At 49.2% G+C, this 14488-nt stretch overlaps 6 protein-coding genes across 6 annotated transcripts; 2 read left to right on the top strand and 4 right to left on the bottom strand.

Moving 5' to 3' along the window:
- The first annotated feature begins 566 nt into the window (after positions 1-566).
- Positions 567-2869, top strand: F4817DRAFT_330363 (glycoside hydrolase family 5 protein). Its single transcript, XM_049302386.1, has 4 exons — positions 567-1664; positions 1718-2039; positions 2172-2443; positions 2516-2869. The coding sequence occupies exons 1-4, from the start codon at positions 1224-1226 to the stop codon at positions 2702-2704; spliced, it is 1224 nt and encodes a 407-aa protein (XP_049161596.1). The 5' UTR covers positions 567-1223; the 3' UTR covers positions 2705-2869.
- A 239-nt stretch (positions 2870-3108) lies between these two features.
- Positions 3109-5205, bottom strand: F4817DRAFT_17281 (Phosphoacetylglucosamine mutase). The gene has a single exon (XM_049298229.1). The coding sequence runs from the start codon at positions 4807-4809 to the stop codon at positions 3190-3192; it is 1620 nt and encodes a 539-aa protein (XP_049161597.1). The 5' UTR covers positions 4810-5205; the 3' UTR covers positions 3109-3189.
- Position 5206: 1 nt separating this feature from the next.
- Positions 5207-7677, top strand: F4817DRAFT_17508 (uncharacterized protein). Its single transcript, XM_049298261.1, has 2 exons — positions 5207-6449; positions 6574-7677. Exons 1-2 carry the CDS (start codon positions 5510-5512, stop codon positions 7401-7403), a joined length of 1770 nt encoding a protein of 589 aa, XP_049161598.1. The 5' UTR covers positions 5207-5509; the 3' UTR covers positions 7404-7677.
- Positions 7678-7851: 174 nt separating this feature from the next.
- F4817DRAFT_357253 (Lumazine-binding protein) lies at positions 7852-8742 on the bottom strand (the record flags this gene model as incomplete). Its single annotated transcript, XM_049305894.1, has 2 exons — positions 7852-8561; positions 8712-8742. The coding sequence occupies 2 exons, from the start codon at positions 8740-8742 to the stop codon at positions 7852-7854; spliced, it is 741 nt and encodes a 246-aa protein (XP_049161599.1).
- A 479-nt stretch (positions 8743-9221) lies between these two features.
- On the bottom strand, positions 9222-11572 carry F4817DRAFT_330375 (protein arginine N-methyltransferase 1). Its single transcript, XM_049302387.1, has 7 exons — positions 11526-11572; positions 11013-11437; positions 10882-10895; positions 10786-10805; positions 10592-10701; positions 10189-10520; positions 9222-10125 (listed from the first exon to the last, which is right to left on the bottom strand). Exons 2-7 carry the CDS (start codon positions 11093-11095, stop codon positions 9647-9649), a joined length of 1038 nt encoding a protein of 345 aa, XP_049161600.1. The 5' UTR covers positions 11096-11437; positions 11526-11572; the 3' UTR covers positions 9222-9646.
- Positions 11573-11655: 83 nt separating this feature from the next.
- F4817DRAFT_313590 (PhoD-like phosphatase-domain-containing protein) lies at positions 11656-14141 on the bottom strand (the record flags this gene model as incomplete). The annotated part of the gene is made up of 11 exons (XM_049300266.1): positions 11656-11753; positions 11859-12318; positions 12384-12577; positions 12640-12696; positions 12758-12813; positions 12869-13007; positions 13065-13134; positions 13189-13296; positions 13347-13405; positions 13464-13623; positions 13680-14141. The coding sequence occupies 11 exons, from the start codon at positions 14139-14141 to the stop codon at positions 11656-11658; spliced, it is 1863 nt and encodes a 620-aa protein (XP_049161601.1).
- Positions 14142-14488: the final 347 nt, after the last annotated feature.

Below are 14488 nucleotides of genomic sequence, written 5' to 3' on the forward strand. Positions count from 1 at the left end.
GTCGCTCCGTGGCCTGGCCCCCCGCCCCCCCCGCCCGCGGCGGCCTGCCTCCGGCCCCCCCGCCGCGGCGGCCCGCGCCCCCCCCCCCCCGGAGCAAGAGAACTGGAGAATGCGAAACAACAAAAACTCTCGGGTTTCCCAAGCAGCCCGGATGAGAAATCTGTCCTAGGCAGCCGGGACGGGCCTATCAGGTTTTTCTGATTGGGCGCCTTGCTGGCGGTGGATGCGAGTGCGAATTGAGGGATGGGTTTTTAGGGGGTTTCGCGGTGGGGTTGGGGGGTGGATTGCGCCGCAGAAAAAAAATATATAATAAACCCCCTAATGGCTAACGGGCAGAACGGGTCAGTGAAAGGTAGATCGTCATAGCGCGATTGAAACGCTGATGGTGGAAGCCGGTCCCGCCAAGAATAGCAATTGACGTATTGACATCTTGTATCGGTACCCCGGATTCTTGGCTATCATTTGGTGCATCACATGTACCGGTAACTTCCCTACCAGGTTTTATTAACTTTTTTCTTCAGTGACGTTCTTTTTTTGCGAAACGTTGGGGTAGCTTCCTCGAGCTTTGCTAGCTCAAAGCTATTCCGAGGTAATACAATGCCATTCTTTCCTTGTTGTTTCTTTAACGAATTTAGAGCTTATTACTAGCTCGAAACCCCTCTAGTATCTATTGTATCTATTGGCGTAGGTATTAACAATTAGCCTTGTATACCTACCACACAATCAAACAATAACAAAGCTATGCGCTTCATCCGTTGGTAAACGAAACGATTTATGATATATCAAAGAATAACGCAGCTAGAGGCTCAGCCAGGCGTCTCCTCGATTAACAGATTCAATCTGCCAATCTGCTAATGTTATACCTATGCGACAGTCCGCATCTTCACAACGAGGGGTGATGTTTAGGGCCGTGGCCTAGTCTAAACGTCCATATGGGCGACAACCATAGAGTAAACACGTTTGGTATTTACTACTTACTACTTAGTAGTCACGGCGAAGTAATGGTCTAGATTAGGCCTATTGAAGCTCGTGAGCCGCAATGTCTACTATTTCGGTATCTCATATTACCCGGAAGACTTCCCTCCGCGGGCCATTATAACACCGTCTGGTGGTTTGTACTAGGTTTATATGCCAAAGTTCGCCGTGCTTCAGTGCTCTGGTTTGGCTGTTTAATCATGTTATTCTTCTCTTCTAACTAGATCAAATTCATACCTACTCTAGAAATGAAGTTGTCTCTAGTTCTTCTGTGGGCGGCAAGCGCTCTTGCCTCCCCTCTCCGCCGGGGCGCTGCGAAGTTATCTCCAGTCACGCGCAACGGGACCAGTCTTTTGGTCGACGGAAAGGTCTGGAAAATGGTTGGGCCAAACGTCTACTGGCTAGGTCTTGACGAAAATGTGACGCCGCCAGCTGGGGAGCCGTTCTATGCTCCTACCAAAGCCAGCTACCCTACCAAAGAGCGTATTACCGAGGTGATGGCAACTGTACAAGCTCTGGGAGGCACCGTGATTCGCGGGCATACCTTGGGTATTAGCACTGGGAACCCCCTGAGTGTTGTGCCCGAACCAGGAGTAGTCAACGAAAAAGCCTTCGATCCAATCGACTGGGCTGTCTATCAAGCAGGTGTATACGGTATTAGGCTACTAATACCGTTGGTGGATAACTATGTCAGCTCATATAACAGAGAACCTGAAGCGACTATAAGCTCATATCTCGATAGGACTATTATCACGGAGGGAAATACAACTTCCTTCGTTGGGCAGGTTTTGACCTGAACCAAAGACGGGATGAGAAGAACCCTCTAGTTCAGCAATTCTACACCAATGCCACCATCGTCTCTACCTTTAAGGACTATATTAAGACGATTGTAACCCACAGAAACCAGTACAATAACCTTACCTTTGCTGAAGATCCTACAATCTTTGCGTATGAGACGGGGAACGAGCTCCTCGGTCCCGTATGGGGTGATATGAACTCACCAGCGGACTGGGTCCAGGACATCGCCAAGTATGTTAAGAGTCTTGCCCCGCAGAAGCTAGTAGGTATGTGAATATACATCTCTATATATGTCTCGATAACTTATACTCATATATTCATTCCCTACAACCATGCTCCTATCTTCTAGCTCCTTTCACTCGACCACCAATCCTAAAGAATTAAACTAACCCATATAGTCGACGGAACTTACGGCATCAACAAAACCCACCTAAGTATCGAAGAAATCGACATCTTCTCAGACCACATGTACCCCGTCGACACGGCCAACCTACAAGCGGATATCAAACTCGTCGAAGCTGCCGGGCGTCCGTTCTTCGCCGGTGAGTATGACTGGGTCGGTGGCAACACCGCCAACCTACAGTCCATGTTCAAGATCATCGAGGAGAGTCCTGCCGTTGCGGGTGATACTTTCTGGAGCCAATTTGGTCACAATGCTCCTGACTGCAAAGTAAGTATTTTCCTTAACCTATCCCACGCATAAGTATTATCATCGTGAGAAATAATTCTGAGTTTGTTACAGACCTACGTAGACCACAGCGACGGTCTCGCGCTTCAGTACGGCAACCCGAAGAACACGGCGAATCAGAACAGCCGCATCCAGCTTATACGAAAGCACTTCATCGCCATGAGCCAGGGCAAGGAGATTGCGCCGGATGAGCCTTTGCCTGAGGTGCCGTGCCCGGCCCCTACGTCGCCATCGTTTCGTTAGGGAATTATCTTTGGTCTATGATGATTGGGATGACGGGGAGAGCTCGTATTGGGCGGACACTAATCTAAACTATCAGTTTAAAGGGGGGCTCTTGTATTCATATAGTCACGGATTTGAAAGAAGTATGAAAAACCACGGCACTTATGACAAAACCTAGGAATATTAATGTGACCTTAGATCTTGGAGTAACCCAGCCGGGGAAATCATTTCCCCCAGAGTTCAGAAGTGATGATATAAGCCTCTCGCCCCTAGCTGAGACGAGCGGCGCAATGTGCAAAAAGAATATCGGTGACTTATCATTCAGCTATAGCTATTTTTCGTAAGGTATGTTCATAATACGTAAGAGCCCGCTTCCTTAGCCTTAGCTTCTTAACGACCCCCCCTAAGACCCTTCACCAATTTTTGAGAACCCCGAACTTGTCTACGATACATCATTCTTCCATCATGTATCCTTACCTGCTATTAGATAGAACTCATACGAGCCACTAGCCTCCGTATGCCTTCACTATAGCGGCGACCTTGTTCGCGAGCTCGTCGGCCTCGGATCTCGTAGCCGCCTCCGCGTACACTCTGCATGCGTTCTCTGTCCCGCTGGCCCTGGCGAAGGAGCGGGCGTTGGTGTACTTCTTCACAACCTTGTCGATTTCGTCCTGGCAGTGTTCCGGGTGGCTCAGTCTTCGCTCTGCATCTGTTGTTCGGAAGAGGTCCTTGTTACCGACTTCGACGCGGACGAGACGGTTAGGAAGATCCTGGTACGTCATGGCCCAGTCTCTTAGCGACCACCCCTTGTGTGCCAAGATAACCTCTACCATGAGCATATCCGATATCGCATCTCCGACGGTCTGGTTGATGAGATCTCCAAGGGCGCTGAGAGTCTCGAGAGCGTCCTTCTGTGCGGGCGACTGGGGCTCCTTGGTCTTGAATACCTGTAGGGCATCTTGAGAGAAGAGGACGGTGCCGTGACCGTTCGCCTCGAAATATACGCCAATATCATACGAGCAAGCGGCGTGGTGAAGGTGCTTAACACCTGTAGGCGTACAGATCACAGGAATCTGTAAGTGTTGCTCGACATATTTTGTGCTCGACCCGTTAGCGTAAGCGGTCTGGACTAGACCGATACGAAGCTGGCCCTCTAAGCCAGCAGTGCGGATAAGGTCTGCAATGAACGATGCAGCCAACGTCGCAATGCGATCTCCGTCAAGCATGAAGAAGCCAGTATCTGGGTCGATCCAATAATACATGAGGCGGTCTGCATCACCATCTAGAGAGCACCATCTCTCACCGGGGGCGGGCTTGGGGGTTGCCGGTGCTCGCTGTCTAGTCTTGACGAAGTCGGCACCGCAGTCCAGGTTCAAGACCTCCGGACGTAGGACATCATCGTTGGCAACCCTAACCTCCAGGCCTGTCTTCGAAGAGTCGTGATGCTTGAGGAGCTCACTAAGCTTCGGGCCACCAACACCATTGGCACAGTCGACAGATAGCTTCCCAGAGACCCGTCGCCCGCGGAGTGCGCGGTAGAAAGCTTCGACAAGCTTCTTGTAATACCCGGTCTCGCTGACCTCACCATATGAGCCAGGGGTTCCGGCAGTATTGATACAACGGGTTAGATAGTGGAGCTGGGGGGTCGTGAGGATCTTGAAGTCGGTATATGCGGTATTTGTAGCAGCTAGAGAGTCGGCAAGGGCTGTAACGAGTCTCTTCCCCGAAGGGCGAGTGTCTCGACCGGCAATGACCTTGCCGGAGGAGGTCAGGTCGATCTTGAGGGAGTCGGCTAGCTTGTAGAAGTAATCGACAAGCTCTTCGTGGCTTGGGGCATTGACGAGGTTCGTGGCATGTACTTCCCACTCTTGCTCGAGCATATCTCCCATGGGATCAACAATCTTCACACCGTTATCCACAGCAGGATTGTGACTAGCGGTGATCATTACGCCGATCGTTTGGCCGTTGAGTTTACGACTCCGGAGAGCAGACAGGAGCCCAACTCTGAAGGTGACGCCATCTAGAAGGTCGGCATTCATACGAAAGCCTGCAGTACCATATTTGTACACTCTTCCAGGGACTATATCGTGCTTCTTCGAAGCGGCGAGGATTGCGTCTCGGTCCATCTTCGGAGGGGCTAATATTCAGTCTCGAGATGCGATACACAGTTGATAAGGTATCTTTTTTTTTTGTGGGATTTGGGATTTGGGATTTGGGATTGTTAAATCAACTATGAATGCAAGAGACTTTGAACTTGAGATGGGGTTAAGGGTTTAAATATAAGGGACCAAGGAGTTACCTAGTTTAGGTACCTTTATAGAAATATGTACGAAGCTAGAAAAGTCCAAGTTGTTAAGATGAGCATCGAAAGTATCGAACGAGTTAGCGAGTAGCCTAATACGAGGTAGTAACCCCTCCTCCCTCCTCTCCCGTCACTAAAACTTAAGTCCTCACCACTAAGTACCTAATTCTAGGTACATACTACTGCAGTTGGTGAAGTATATAGTGGTATGGCCCCGCGCTAAGAGAATCTGACGTTACCCGAGCTGCAAGGTTAAGAACCAGTCAGAGAACCAGTCAGAGCGTAGCTACCGAGAAGGTGGGGCCGAGTAGTGGCTCATGAGCTCCAAGCTGAAAAGGCAACCTCTCAGCCCCTGCAACCTTACCGAGCTTTGCTTCCCCTTACATCCCACTATTATTTATTGGTATTATTTATTGGTTATGGTCACCTGATTTCGCGATTGGCGTTTCTTCCCTTAACGCGCTCAAGTCGCGTCTATCCTCTTGGATTTTATTACTCAGTTGATATCGCCTTCAACAACCGAAATGCCATCTAATGAGCCTTGCGCTAACCCTCTCCTCCTAGGATGGATGGCGGAATGGATTGAAACCGCTCGGGAGCAAAATTCGAAGGGACTTTCAACTTACAAGAAGGCATATACCGCCCTCAAGGCATGCCCGGTAACCTTCCAGCATCCTTCTCAATTGCAACAATTAAAAGGATTTGGTGAGAAGTTGTGTAATCGCTTGACCGACCAACTGAAGAAGCACTGCTCGGATAATGGATTGCCTATGCCTAAGCGTCCAAGGCAATCTATTATTCCTGGCTTGGCTAACCAGGATGACGAAGAAGAAGATGATGCTGCAGAAAGACCACCTAAGAGACGAAGGACGAAGCCTTATGTGCCAACTCTCAGGTCTGGCGCTTATGCCATAATTATAGGGTTGGCAACCCTTGAGGAAGGTAATCGTAATGGAATGACAAAGCAACGATTAATCGAGGCGGCTCAACCTCATTGCGATGCATCTTTTACCGCCCCTTCTGACCCAAAAAGCTACTACACGGCTTGGAAGTCTATGACGACCCTTGTCGAAAAGGACCTCGTCTATGAACGTGGTAGACCAACTAGAAGGTACCATTTGACCGAGGAGGGATGGGAGGTGGCACGACGGATCCAGCAAACAACAACCCCTGATCAACCTAGACCAACTGCGCCTGCGCCAAGAGCAGAGCCAGATCTTCGAGGAGTTGAACGAGTTGAACTTGCTCCTCTCCCACGACTTGTCAATAGGTCCCCATCCCTGGAAATACAAGATCCGCCCAGAAATGAATCTAGTTATTCCGATGTCGTCGCTAATGGCGACCCGGCATCAGGAAGCTCGGCATTGCCGAATTTTAGGCCAATTCGTCTTGCCCCCGGATCCTTTGAAGTGCATTTGGTATTAGATACGCGTGAGGTCCGGGCAAAGACTGATAGAGACTACAGTAAGTAATATTCTGGTTCGATACTTATCACACCATCTAGGTCGAGAGCATCAATCCCAGCTTTCTAAATAAGACGCCTCGTTTGTCGAGCCCAGAAAACGATTACTAACCTAAATCACCCCAGTGCAAAATGAACTGGCAAAGAAAGGCATTAACCCAATGGTGCGTGCCCTGGAACTGGGTGACGCCCTCTGGGTAGCCAAATGTCACGATGCAAACTTCCTTCCTCGACTTGGTGCCGAGGGAGATGAAATCATGCTCGATTATATCGTAGAGAGAAAACGGCTCGATGATTTGATTGGAAGTATCAAAGACGGCCGTTTCCACGAACAAAAGTTCCGCTTAAAACGATCCGGCATTAAGAACGTCGTTTACATCGTTGAAGAGATCTCGATGGATTCGGAAACGCTGGATAAACGCGCAGAAATGGTGCAGTCCGCCATTGGGTCGACACAGGTCGTTAACGGCTTCTTTGTGAAAAAGACGCAGAAGATGGATGATACCATTCGATATCTCACTCGGATGACTATGTTGCTAAAGAAGCAATACGAAAGCAAACCGCTCCTCGTCATCCCCACCGAAATCCTTACCGCGCAGAATTATCTCCCATTACTTGAGCATCTTCGTCAGAAGGAGCCTACTACAGGGCATCATATCACTTACCCAGCATTCGCATCTTTGGCGTCGAAATCAGACATGATGACACTGCGGGATCTGTATCTAAAGATGCTGATGTGTACCAGACAGGTCTCTGGAGAGAAAGCCCTCGAGATCCAAAAGAGATGGAAGACACCTTACGAATTCGTAAAGGCTTTCGAGAATTGTGGTAGCGGGGAAGAGGGCAAGAAGCGCAAACGCGAGATGGTCTTTGAGCAGATGGGGGGCCTGTTTGGACGCAAGAGGATTCCGAAGCCGCTCAGCCAGAAAATTGCCGACATTTGGGCCGACATGTAAGCCCGTCAATTGCTTTATCGAATCCGAATTTGAAGTCAATGACTTAGTACGCTGAGGTGCCATTCTTCATTGTTAGTATCTAGACAACGCTGCAGCTTATTCTCCATATCGGTTACTGGCTTTATGTGTATATCAGATGGTGCGGTAGTCCTTGAGCAGTTTCGTGTCCCTGGCTTCGGTCTTTTCTGACACTTGGCTGTAGATAGTCGGCCTATAGTAAAGTATCCCGGCGTTCTTAGGTCTATTAACTAATATCCGTTTAGATCTTGTAGACGTAGATGATATCGAACCCCCTTTTTTGATCTTTTTATATATATGTCATCAGATAGATCACCCCCTCTTGATACTTTAACTAGCTGTTAACCTCCAACTAATTCCACCCAACAGTCAGTCAATCCCTCAATACCAACCAACCAACCATCCACTAACTCACTCGCCCCCTTCACCCTCACGAATGCCCCCCCATAGCCTGCGCCACCAAACTCCGCACCACATCCTCCAACATCGGCCTAACCAGCACCTCGCCCTGCGCGCCCAAATACCCCGCCATGCTCTTCTCCGCATACTTAGCCAAAACATCCACCTCCAAATTCACCGAGTCCCCAGGGGACTTCCGCGCCAGCACGACCCTCTCCTGCGTGTACGCGATGAGCATGATCTCGAACCACCCCTCGGCGTCGTCCACCCGCGTCACCGTCAGGCTCGTCCCGTCGAGCGCCACGTACCCCTTGTGCACGACGTACTTGAGCGCGTCGAGCGTCTTGGGCGCCAGCCGCACCGTCAGCGCGTTGCCGTCGGGCGTCACGGATACCACGTCGGCCGTCGTGTCCACGTGGCCCTGCACGAAGTGTCCGCCCATGCGAGTGTCGGCGCGGACGGCGCGCTCGAGGTTGACCGGCGAGTCTTTCTTCAGGTCCCCCAGGTTCGTCAGCCGCAGGGTTTCGGGGGCGATGCCGACTTTGAAGGACGGTTGGCGGCCGTTGCCGTTGCCGTTGTCGGTGGTGGTGGTGGTGCCGAGATTAGTCGCGGTTAGACACACGCCGTTGACGGAGATGCTGTCGCCGAGAAGAGCGCCCTCGAGCAGCTTGGAGGACGCGGGCAGCGCGATGGTGAGGGATGTGCCGCCCGTTTCGTCGTGGGGGTTGAGCTCGGCGACGACTGCGGAGAGCATGTATGCATTAGCCACTTCTCTATCCCAATCCCAATCCCAATCCCAATCTCAACCTCGACCTCATTCTCATTCCCAATTTCCTCGTCCAAGTACGCAATGAAAGCTATAACAAATGTAAGAATATATAAAGTACCTACCGCCAATCTCCTCGACTAATCCCGTAAACATGGTTCTTGAATACTATCGTCGGTTTAGGAGGTCTTAAAAACGGGAGAGACCAAGGATTATGACTGTTCTGCTTGTCGCAAGAATGACGTTGTTCTTCTTAGCTTTACACCCCGCTATCACATGTCCGATAGGTAATAAATGATAGAAATGATGGACGGAATATGTTCCGCGCTAGAGAAGGACCCTTAATTTATAAGAGGAAAAAATAGAAAATTTACTAATCAGTATCTTATACTCACTACCTACATGTAGGTTAGCAGCTTTATGTTATTTATTTGAGTGCCTTACGGGAAAGTATTAATTATAAATCCGATATACTATTTCATGCCGGCTAATCCGTAGAACTAACATTACAATAAGACATAAGCCAATCAGTTACTTAAGCCGGAGACTACCTAGACTTTAGGTTCAGTAAGCAATGATACTCACTCGGATTAATATGTAATAATCAAATTATAATCACGGTTTACGGTATAGAGTATCCATCAAGTAGGTATATTTACGACTACCTGAGCGGCGATCCTGACTGACCCATCAACCTCTCAATCGTCACCTTCTGTAGGGTGACGTCTCGAGGGACGTGTAGGAGTTACTGTCTATCGTAATCTTCATCAGTCATTAAGTATGACCCATGTCATACAATTATCCCAAATATAGTTCCATTTCCTCGCAGACGGCAGTTCCTCCTCCCTCTTGACCCGAGGAGAATGACTTCTATGCCTCCCAACGCCGTACAAACCCCGGTCACCATGCCATGCCATGATGCAAGGCTATCGAATTGATGCTTTGCAGCATGTCGTCCGCTTCGCAGACCCCGTCTACTAGTTGAGGACTGGCCAGCCCGTGTCCTGTTAAGCTGCAAGGCATTGTAATACGAGACGCGCCCTTCAAAGATTCATCCCCTCTAGCACATCTTATATTCGCAAGTACCGTCGGCGAACCGAGTACTATCTTGAGTCTCTAGGTGGTAATCAATCTTGATGTCCAGATCACGTCGGTTCTTGTCGTTAGGCTTAACGTCTAAGTTGAAGCTAATCTCTTCTCCTTGCTGCACCGTCAAGACCTGGTTCAGGTAGAAGACGGTCTGCTTCCAATGAGTGTACTTGGTGTGGGGACCAGTTGAGAAGCGGACGGGCTTATGGCATGCCGTGAAGTCGATATCGAACCATGCTACAAGAGCGTGTATGAAGTCGTCACGTCGAGACGTCAACTTAAAGGGTATCGAGAAGGCAAGATCAGCCGTTGTGCAGGTGTAGAGATCAAGAGTCAAGACTGCGGCGGGGTCTGTCACAGCCGCTTTGATTTCTACTGTATCAACGAGAGGCTCGGCCAGGGCAGTCTCCTTCAGAGGGGTGTAGTCAAACCCGTAGACGTTATCCCAGACTGCAACTAGTTAGCTTACTTCTAATAGGATCTTGCGGCACAGTCTTGCGGCACAGAACTTACATCCAATCTTCTCGTCCTTGTATTCGCCATCCTCAATACCGCAGGCAAAGATGGTGGCCTTGTCCGGGAAGATCAAACCATCCTTCTCGAGGAACTTGTCGCGGGCATACAAGACAGTGTCGAGCATGCTCTCGTAGAGGAGGAAATAGCCCATCCATTCCGAGATGATAATGTCGACCTTGGGGAAGGGCAGCTCAATTTCTTCCATCTTGCCCTGAATGAGGGTGATCTTGTCTTCCATGCCATTGACCTTGACAATCTCCCTGGCCTTGAAGATGATGGTTGACATGTCAACACCGATTACGTGCTTGGCTCCAGCTTTGACAGCAAACCTAATCGGAAGGACGTCGTATTAGTTTAACTGGGTTAAAGTTACTATACTATAATCCATATAGTAGCTCACATGGAGAGGATGGCTGTTCCACAACCAACGTCAAGAACAACCTTATCCTTGAAGATGTGCTTGTTCTGCACGATGGCATTCATGTAGGATCTTGTGCGGACTTCATCTTTCTGCATGAAGCAACAATGCATCGTTAGCTAAACCGTATTTCTTAGGGTAGACTTGGTTCTACGAATTTAGATTAGAGTACGCACCAGCATTTCCTCGTGAATTCCTGAATTGCGCAAGATTCATGTTAGTAAATTATCCTTCGAAGTGCCTCAAGCCCTCAAGCAGCAATGGATGCATACCATGGTGATTGTAGCTGTTGTGCGACAAGCGTTAGCAGGTGCCTTATCGCGCGGAGTATACGAGGTATCGCTGCTAGGATTCTAGAATTCTAGAATTTCAGGATGCAGCGATACGCATACAAGAAACTAACCTGTTGAAATAATGCTGCTCAGAGTGAGCCATGCTCTTGAGCTGCTGCTCGGCAGCTTCGACATCCATCTTATCGGCAGCCATCGTTCGGAATTAAGATTTAAGATGTGAATGGGACCGAAGTTGAGGTTGGAAGTATGAAAGAATGAAGATTGGGCCGGACGACACCAAGTAGTAAGGTAACTATTTTTTTTTTCTTTTTTTCTTTTCCTTTTCCTGCTTCTGGGAACCCGCTGCAGGGTAACTAAAAAAAAACTGTAGTACGACGGATCTAGACTTGAATAATACCCCACTTTTCGCTCTTTTCACTGTCTACGCGCCTAACGCGTTCACCGTTCTGCCGCTTGCAAAATTTACCCCACCGGAATGGATAAACGATGCGCCTATCAGATATTTATATACAAGGTACGGATCCGTAGTAAGTACCTATTTCAGGGGTTGAAGTTAGCGAATCTTCACCCGCCAATCAGGACTTTTATAGTTTAAAGAAGATTATTCTCTAACTGATTCATACCTATATACTAGGAGATAATATGTCTAAATATGACTTATCAACAGGCTGTTTCATACAATTAATTAAACCAGCTATCGAGGTACATAGATATTGAACATTACCTCAGTCCCAGCCACTTCACGAACTATTACTAGGCAACGATATACATCTGATTATAGCCAACGATATCCCATTCCCAGGTATCAGTATTCAGCGTGACATTCGTCGAATTAGTCTTACCTCCCCTCACTAATCCGTACAATACAACTGATTAGTAGGTTGCCCTTAAGAAATTTCAAAGAAAGTGAGTAAAAGACAAGAAAAGTAAGAGACGAGACAAAAGGAGGCACTTACAAAATCCAGCCTCAACACTCCCCCCACCAACCGGCCTAGCAAGCCTATTCTCGCCCGCCAACACCGTGAAATTCGCCAGCGGCAGATCCCACGCGTTCCGGGATGCCACGCTCGGCGACCCGTAATACCGGGCGTCCAGCTTGTCGGGGGTTACCGATAGCAGGAAGTAGCCGCGGTAGTACCCGTCCTGCCACTGGAGCACCGAGTTGTTGCCCACGCGATACTCGGCCTCGGCTCGGCCGGGCGCAATCAACCCGCTGAACCCGGTAGAGCTGACGGCTGTTCCGGCGAATTCGACGCCGACGGAGCCTTCGCCGGTGGTTGAGTCGTAGGGCTTCTCGCCTAGCCAGGCTAGGTCTGATACCCAGTTTTGATGGCTATCGCCCGCAAGGAAGATGGTGTTGGTGATTTTGTTGTCGTAAAGGTGCTTTAGTGTCCGGTTCCTGTTTGCTTGGTACCCCTGAAAATGTTATATCAGAATTAAGACCCAACAGTGCTCCTTGTCGTAGGTAAGTTCCAACTTACATTCCAGTTATCGCCACCGTAACCGTAAGACTCGACAATGTGCGAGAATACGATCTGATTGCCGATTATTCGCCAAGTCGCACCTCGGTCCTGAGACTTGGACAGTTGGTTATAAAACCAGTTCTCCTGGTGCGAACCCATCAGTGTTCGCGAGGCGTCGTTCCGGATGAGGTCGATATAGTTATCGTTCCAGTCTTTACTCAGTTAACAGCAACTCTTGAATGTCGCTTTTTCTTCGGAGAATACTGATACTTACCAAGCGAAGTAATGCTTCGATCATAGTTTCGAGTATCGAGTACGATAAAATCTAAGACTATATCGCCAATAGTTAGCGTGACGAAAAGGGGTCGAAATTGAGGTTTGGAACTACATACGGTTTCCCATCTGAAAGTTCCTCCATATCCTCAGGTTATCGTCGAGGTCGACTTGGCTTTAGAAATATTAACGAAACGTCAACTTACGACCTTAGACCATCATGTACTCACCGGATAGGCATCCACTCGAAATAGGCTCTCACAGCATTCATCTTCCGCTGGTCTACGCTAACACCACCGTCCTTACGAAAAGAATCTTCGGTGTTGTTCAAAGCGCTGGATCCATCCCGGTACCCGTTATTCGAGACCTCTACACGGACAGTCAGATAGCCCCAATAATCTACCTATATCTCACTCATCCACTTACCGTGGTCGTCCCAGGTCGCTATCCAGGCAAAGTTCTGGGAGGCAAGTTGAAGATCCGGATCCGTACGATACTATTTATTATGTCAATCTCCGAGCCCAATTCGATAGCTCCAAGTAATACATACCTGTCCGTGGCGAGTCCTATAGTCATGCAGACTAAACAGATACTTGGGCGGCGCATGGGCTCGCTCGCCCTTTGCGTTACCCTCATATATGTAATCACCTAGGTGAACCTGCTCATGTCAGAATACAAACAGTAAACTTATTCAGTCTTGTCACTTACCATATAATCCTGCTCATCCTTCCGCGCGGCGTTCCCGTAGGCATTAAAGTAGCCATTCGCTTCCAATTCGTCAGCAGGACCCCTATACGGGTACACACACCAAGGCAAAATACTCACGATAATTACTGCAAGAAAAGACAGCAAACTTCAGCTCCGGAACATCAACATCTGCCAACGGCGCAGTCTTCGTTCGTCCAACGGGACTCGTCTTGCTCGACCCGCAGATGGTAAACTGGTAGTTATACGTGGTAAACGGCTGCAGCCCCGTAGCCTCGACCTGCATCCTATTAGCCCGCATCCCCAACCCAACGAGAAGAATTCCGCAATAATAACCTTGACAGTATAATCAATATCACTAGTCGTATACGCATCGCCCGCAGCCACAACACCCTCATCCCCAGTCTCATTCAGCCAAACCTTCCACTCCACACAAACCGGGCTAGCATCCGCATCGATATAAGTCTGCGTCTCATGACTATACAGCGGCACCGGCCCCTCAACCGTAACATTACTCCTATCCGAGTCCAGCGACGGCGCAACCCGGGTCCACAGAACCACACTATCGGCGTACGGGTCACCAGACGCCACGCCATGCGTGAAATCCAGTTCCTCAGGTGCGAACGCCACAGCGCCGCGCTTCATGCTACGCCGCGAAACGTGCGGGACGTCGATCCCGAGGCTAGCGTGGCGACGGGAGGGACTCGCGAAGTTCAGATTGCCGTCGAAGCTCGCGGCTGCGAGGGGGAGGGGGAGCAAAAGCTCGATTGCGAGACTGAGCGCGAGGATCTTATTCATCGTGGCGAATGGCTTCGGTCTTTGGATAAGTTCCAAGCTTAGCATGACACAACTTAACTTGGAACTTGATTATGTATGTCTAAAGATCAATTGAAGCTGTAGGTAGGTAGCTACCTATGTAGACTAGGTATATATATATTTATACTTTATACTTTATCCTATCGATATACCATGTGCTCATACCTGCCTCTTCTCACGAGCCGTAAGCTGTGCGTATAAGCCATGTGGGGTATATACATACATACATAAGGTACCTAGCTTCGATGGCCTGACATCAAGAACGGAAGGTCAAATCGATAATCGCTGCAGACGCTCCAACAAGCAAAGGTAACTGCGACTGCGATGGC

Source organism: Daldinia loculata (genome assembly GCF_022478755.1).
Source record: "Daldinia loculata strain CBS 113971 unplaced genomic scaffold F4817scaffold_10, whole genome shotgun sequence".
NCBI lineage: Eukaryota > Fungi > Ascomycota > Sordariomycetes > Xylariales > Hypoxylaceae > Daldinia > Daldinia loculata.